Raw genomic sequence first — 7,042 nt, 5'->3', positions numbered from 1 at the left:
ACTGTAGGTTTTTATGCAAGTCATTCCATTGAATCATTTTCTCTTCACTTGCACACGGTACGTACTTTGATGTGGATAACAGTGCAAAGAAATTTGACCTTTTCGTCACGTCAAGAGATGATGACAGGGGACAAAGAAATTCCAGTCCAATATATTACATATCTTTGTGAACAATTTGATCAGCTTTGGCATATATATATTTCAATGTTTTCCCATCCTAGACCTATGTGGATAGTAGCATTCAATTTCTTAACATTGTCAATCTAAAGTGCTTAAAACTATTGCTTTCTTCACGAGTAAATGAGGTAAAATATTTATTTATTTATTTATTTATTTATTTATTTACTATAGACTAGATCTAGATCTACAGTTCAAAACGTTGAACACAAAAAGTAATACAAACTTAATTGGTTATTGTGCAAGTGAATCTCCTTTTGCCATGCTGAATTGAAGTGCTTGACAAATCCTTGAACCCATGGATTGATGTCTAAAATTATTTGAGATTCTCCCACCCATTGTGTTAGTTGAGATTTTAACAAATTTTCTTATGGGCCACCATACTTTCATCCCAAGGACATGCATATTCATTAGGAGGAAAGATGGCGACGGTGGTTGTTGTTGTTGCATGGTCCATGCTAGTTTTTTGTCCCTTTCCTACTTCTCGAGCTTCTACACATTGGATTGTGACAGAAGATGGTCGAATCCAAGCCCAGGTATGTATCATTAAAATCTTACTGTCTACCAAGCTTTTCCAACGTGGTAAAAGCTTTGTAATATGTAAGAAACGCTCACATACTTCATTGATTACTCTCGCCGCATCATTCACTGCATATAGTCTTTATCATTGCTAGGGTTTGATACAAAAACTGCAGTACTTATATGCAGAACTCTGTCAACATAGACATTGTTTTTAATGCCAAATGACAATAATTACGTACTGCTTTAGGATTAAATTGAAAAGACGAACCATGAATTGTCTACGAAGAGGGGGAGGGTTAATTACAGAAGTAGTTCACTACTTGTTTAACTTTCAAGCCTGTCAGGTCTCTCACATTTTAACATTAATATGAGAAACATGCATTAAAAAGTACCGTTGTGCACATACAGTTGTAATTGTAGAAATTGTGCATCCATGCAGAATACTATATTCCGTCTCTACACATTTTTTTACTTCTTTGGTCTTTACTGCCTTAATTACTATAGTATTGTTCTCTCTCAGCTTTCAAGCAAAGTCACAATAAATGATGGTTGAAGTAAGGTGAAAACTGATGATTAAAAAAATATTCATCAAATTTTTGAACAGATTGAGAACTGATGACAGTGTAATGTAATGCAAAGCACTGTATTTATAGGTGTTACATGTATTACAGACAGTAATTGAAATATAATTAGAACTAATATATATCTGATTACTTCATCATTGTTACTGCACTTAGCATCTGGTCCATCTGTAATAAGAAGACCCCACCACTATAGATTTCCAGCTTATTGTGCAGCCAATACATCCATCAACTAACACTTCATTCTAAACCAGGCTGTGAAATTAAATTTGTTGAATTCATCAAGTAGGGATCGAGCTTCATGATGTATCACTTGAAGTAGTACAAAATAATGAGTTTTTGTGCAGCTATTAAAGGAAACCCTCCTGTAGTCCCCATTAATTATATACATCAGTTTGAAGCAGTAGGATAATACTGTAGACAGACAGATAGACAGAGATTATTATCTGGCAGACGAGGGATGACAGTAAGCAAGGCTTTCCCCAGAGAACCATCCAGCATCATTTGGACATGGCCACATGTCTAAAAAGCAGCCTCTATTTCCATAGACGCCTGGACAGCTTATGAAAGTTTTGGGGAATGACGGTATAGTTGTAGTTGGACTCTCTATAAATCGGTAACCAAATTACAGATCAACATTTTGGACTCCCTGTACCCCAAATCCTGGCAAAACCCCTGATAGCAAGTGTATTCTTTAAATATGTACTAGTATGTGCTCTTACAACCGTGGTAGCATGCTGCAATGTCTGCTAATATAGGATAATTGTATTAACTATCTTCATAATTTATTTTGGTGCCTATAATTTTTTTTTTTTTTGGTTATTAGAATATCATTTGAAAAATTATTTTATTAATTAGCTTAAGTGTTATTGAATAAATAATGCCATTGATATGATCTTATGGAAAAAAGCACTAAGGAGTTATATGCAGAATATGGTGTGATTTTATTGCTCTTGATAGAGATCCCTATTGATTTTTACCTGGCTATTATCAGTGACACCTGTTGTGTTCTCAACAAATGTGATAAAAGGATATATAGTAGGTGTATTATCAAGTTGACTTCTATAATCAGCCTTCATAGTAGAAATTTTAAGCATTTTCATCTGTACTATAATCCTTTGCCTCTTAATATAGGATACAAACCATTTTTTCTTTTTCAATGTTTTCTCTTTTTTTTCCACACTTATCACATTGAGCCTGCATATATTTCTGAAATGATATTTATGTATTTGATGGGTCTGTCAAACCACTTAACACAGCAGACCAGCATTAGCTTGCCTTGGTAACTGAAACCTGTTATATATACTTTATGTTATAAGTAGTTTGTCTAGTGTTTGTTACATCCCTGCACACAAACTCGTGTATCTTATTGGCCGTGCTATTCTCCACAAACTGATCACAGTCACGCTATTGTACCATGCTATATTCAGACAGAATTATGTAAGGTAAATTCAGATTCAATTAAAAAAAAAGATTAGTGGCCGCAAATATTCCATAGGAAGCAATTATCTTAAAAATTGTTTTGACTTGAAAGTAATGAGCCTCTCTCTCTCTCTCTCTTTCTTAATGATAATCTAGTACTTGAAACAGAAAAAAACATTCCATATGAAATTTCTTTCTCACTTTCCTTGATGTTGAACACCTGGAGCCGAAGATTTAAAGATATCTATTTCATACCTAGCTTTAGACATAACTTGAATACTTGAATCTATTTTCATTGTGAAGAATCATGATTTAGAGGTTGAACAATCACGTTGAGTGTAACATTTCCTGTCATCGATTTACTCAGAAGGTGTGATGTTAGGACATTGGAGACCGTTACGTGATTCCAATAATATTGGAAATTATGGTGACAAGTTATCCAAAGTTATGAGTAGCATGTTGCAATAAAATTGGATATTGTTATGACAAGTTCAACATATCACTCTGCAATGATTACTTTGGAATTATAAGGTGTCATTTTATCTGAATCTTGTCAGTTTGGAGAAAGCCTTGTTGGTACTTGAACTTGATTTATGATGTGTTTTGGAAGTAAGTTGACATATGTCAGTTGAGGCCACATGGCCAGTCACAAGACACACAGCCAGTAATTTGCTCATTTTATGTCTGAAGTCTGCCACCTAAGCCACTGGTCCTTCCTATGCCTGCAGCCAGTAAAAATTCATTTGGACCAGTAGATTTTTCAGAATGCATTAATTTAGTGTTTTTTTCTATGCTTTTTCAAAAGATCTTTCATTTTGATTATTTTTCTGAAATGTAACTGATGATTCTTTATCATAAAAAAAAAAAAGATAAGATCAAGATCTTGTTATTACCTATATGTGTATGCAATTGGGAAAACTTTCCAGTCTTACTGAATTTTTATTCTGACCAGTAAATCCTGGTTCATGCCAGTACTAGTAGATTTTAGGAAGGTGGAGGTTGGAAAGGCCTGGAAGCTGTCAGTGTTTTTCTTGCCCCCCCCCCCCCCCTCCTTTAAAGTGGCACTTAGGGTGTATTCCCAGAGATTAAGATCAATCCAGAGATTAAGATTTAGATTGACCTAACTCCCTGGGGGTTCACGCTAAATTGCAGTCAGCCGAGCGCGCACCTTAGTTAATTACCCCCTTATAGCTTTCAGTAGGCGGGACAGACACTTAAGCCGGCTAAGCTGACAGTAATCTAGTGAGACTCCCCACAGGGATAGATCGATCTAAAAAATCTATGGAAATAGGGTCTTAAACTGCAAATCTGTGGCCATGTAGATACTAGTACAGTCACAAGACCAGTGGACATTAATATAATAATCATACTTTGTCAATCAGGTCTTCACCTCTTCCATCAGACTCTCTCGCTCTCTCTCACACACACACATTATCAAATCCAAGTACAGCAGCAGAATGGACATTGTGTAGGAGAAATTTGCCTATATCCTCAGAGGTAAAATGAGATTTATCATGAAATCCCTGTACTGTTAATTTAAGTTTGATTGCTAATAATGGCAGATACATTATCTAGTTAACTGTTTGCAAAAGACAGTTGAGCACTAGACAGTTATCCTAAACTATGTGTTACTTACTAGTAAAAAGGTAAGTCACTTTGTGATGTATATAGTAATTTTCTGGATTCTAAAAATATGAATTACATCTTTGATTATTTTCATTATTTTATGATAGCTTTGGCTCAATTTGATAAAGTAGTTTTTTGGGAAAAAAGGCTATTTGGTTCTTATAACTGTGTCTAAAATATGCAGATCTGAATTTTCATCTTCTTTGCATTGTTTGAATTTTGTGTTGGTTCATATAAGAGATATTTTTTTCTTGGTGCTAGTTGATAAAATCTAGTTACTAGTATATGCCCTACATAAAATTTAAGGAGACTTGTTTATGCCATCCTCACTTTAACTAGGTTCAAAGTTTATCTCTCATAGCCATAATGTCCAATAACTTGCCTTATCTTTTGTATAGAGGTAAAAGACTTGAGGCTTGTTTACACTGAAGATAGGCTAGCTCAATTTACGGAGCTCCTCTGCAGGCCATTTGATTTGGATAAATTTATTGCATGCACAGAATTTTTTTCAATTTAAATGGGAAGTATGTAATATATACTAGGATAAGGAAAGCAGGTTTTTTGTAGACAGTTTACAGATTAGAAGGGTCAGCTCATCTTCACTGTAAGCATGTCTTGAGGTATGACTTTTCATTAGACCTGTTTACTATGTTAAAGCTATTTACTATGCTATTATTATATATTTTTATTAAATTATTATTATTATTATTTCCAAAACAATTTTTTATTCAAAGACACTTAGGCACAAACCATGTACTGGATAGAGATTTTACTTTAAAAAGTCTGCGTGTCTTCAGTGTCTTTTTGATTTGGTACTGACCTTATTAGAAAAACAACACTGTTCATTCAAATCCCATTTGGAACAAACACCAGAATAATAGACATAATTTTTCACTAGCTATTCATATGATTATATCAGCATTTTTCTGAAATGTACAGCAACAATTAAAAAAAAATGGCATTCATCACCTGGCTGGTAAAGTGAACACAATCCATATTTTTATGTCTACTAAGGTAATGATTGAAGTATGTACATTAAAAATCCTAGCATGATGCTTTCTAATGGCCTGGACATGAATTATAGATTTACCTGTGCTATCCAAGGTATTAGGATTTTTTAGAAATGTTAGTTTACAAGGCAATTTTATTTGATGATACTCTATCATTTGGGAAATGCCTCGTGACATGGTGTAGCTAGCATTGTCTGTTATATTGGGGAATGGTGGATGAGGCACTATTATAAAAGCTTTGCAATATTGATGAGAAGCTGAATACAGTATCTCTTTGATGGTTGTTTGTAAAGCACATACTTTACATGTGTCATTGTCTGAAAATCAATAAAAAATTAATGTTGTATTAGAAGTGGGATTGAGAGACAGGCAAAATTTAATCTGACTGGACCTTGCATAATGTATAGATCTCTCTGTCTCCAGTCTTTTTCAGTTGTTGTGAAAATTCATTCATTGTAGGGGTTTCCCTAGCTTTAATTGGTTCAGGAATATTTCAGGATGTTAATATTTCTGTAGACCATACTGCAAGTTGAGGACCCCCCCCCCAAACTTTCATGGAAGCATTTATCTCTCAAGTGAACTGCAGAAGCCGTATGCTATTTTACCAGTGTTATAAAAGTGGCTGCCAACATTTGCCTCAGTGTTCAAGTGCTAACCCTGTAAAATAAAACTTAAATTATTTAGGACTCTGTCAGACATATATCATTTTAGATTAAGTGGTTATCATATATCATCGTGACAGTGATGATATATGATAAACAACCATCAGTATGTTGTTATTACCTACATAAAGTGATAAAAAAAGTGCTGAACATAATTGTTTGCTAGGTGTATAAAAATGGTTTGAGTCCATGGTGAGGTAAAATAAATATTTCTTTTATGTTCAGTTAATCTGCCATATTTTGAGAGATTTGATAAGGTTAAAAATGATTTTTTTAAATTCATCTTTATCAAGATAAGGAGTAGAATGATAACTTACCACTTACTACATCTGTTGTTCTCAAAAGCTCATCAGGGGTACCTGTCACTGTGGGTCATATACACGACAGATTTGTATTCTGATACTGTCTACAACTTGGCTAGACAATAAAGGTGTTAGCTCCTTTTTTATCTCTGAAAAAGAAGAAAGGGATAGAAAAAGGTACAGTTTATTTGAAAGTGAGATGTTATTGATTACTCATTGTCATGTTCCTAATTCTCAGACATGATTTTTTTTTTTTTTTTGCATGATTTAAATTTCAGTTAAAAATCCAATTTTTTTCTGGGCAGTTTTCCAACTTACAAGCAGCCCCAGCCCCCTGGCCATAACCACTGAACCATGCCTTACTATTTCCATACAACCCGAGATCATGTCTAGATGTTATCACTAAAATTTTCATATGCCTGGCCATATTTGAAAATTTGTCATTTAGAATTCTCATCCTGCTGGTGGTACATACCCAGTAGGCAGAATAGTTCTGGTCCTCTAGTTTAGAATGGCATCTTATAATGCCTTACCATGCATGAAATGTTGAGTTGGTCTGTAAATCAAAATATTATTTCAAAAACTAATTGGGGCATTTTCAAATGTACGAAATGTGAAAAATTGCATTATGCACTGAATTCTCTATTATATGCATATAACACTCAAATTTTATTAGAGGTTTTTCAATTTAGACATGAAGCATAATTTGTCCTTCAGTAAACATATAAAAATTGGTGATA

The 7,042-nt window shown here is 34.1% G+C and overlaps 1 protein-coding gene across 5 annotated transcripts in view; it reads left to right on the top strand.

The window, feature by feature from the left end:
* The first annotated feature begins 538 nt into the window (after window positions 1-538).
* Window positions 539-7,042, top strand: part of LOC106181236 (tetratricopeptide repeat protein 17) — a 24,864-nt gene continuing 18,360 nt past the window's right edge. For all 5 annotated transcript variants that reach the window (XM_087000266.1, XM_087000278.1, XM_087000259.1 and 2 more), the window contains exon 1: window positions 539-713. In XM_087000266.1, the coding sequence (XP_086856392.1) occupies window positions 600-713 (114 nt within the window). In that variant the 5' untranslated portion in view covers window positions 539-599. The remainder of the gene's footprint in view (window positions 714-7,042) is intronic.

Source organism: Lingula anatina, chromosome 1 (assembly GCF_051362555.1).
Source record: "Lingula anatina isolate TDL-2025a chromosome 1, LinAna3.0, whole genome shotgun sequence".
Classification (NCBI taxonomy): domain Eukaryota; kingdom Metazoa; phylum Brachiopoda; class Lingulata; order Lingulida; family Lingulidae; genus Lingula; species Lingula anatina.
The sequence above is the reverse complement of the archived record's forward strand: the minus strand, read 5'-3'. Positions and strand labels throughout refer to the sequence as shown.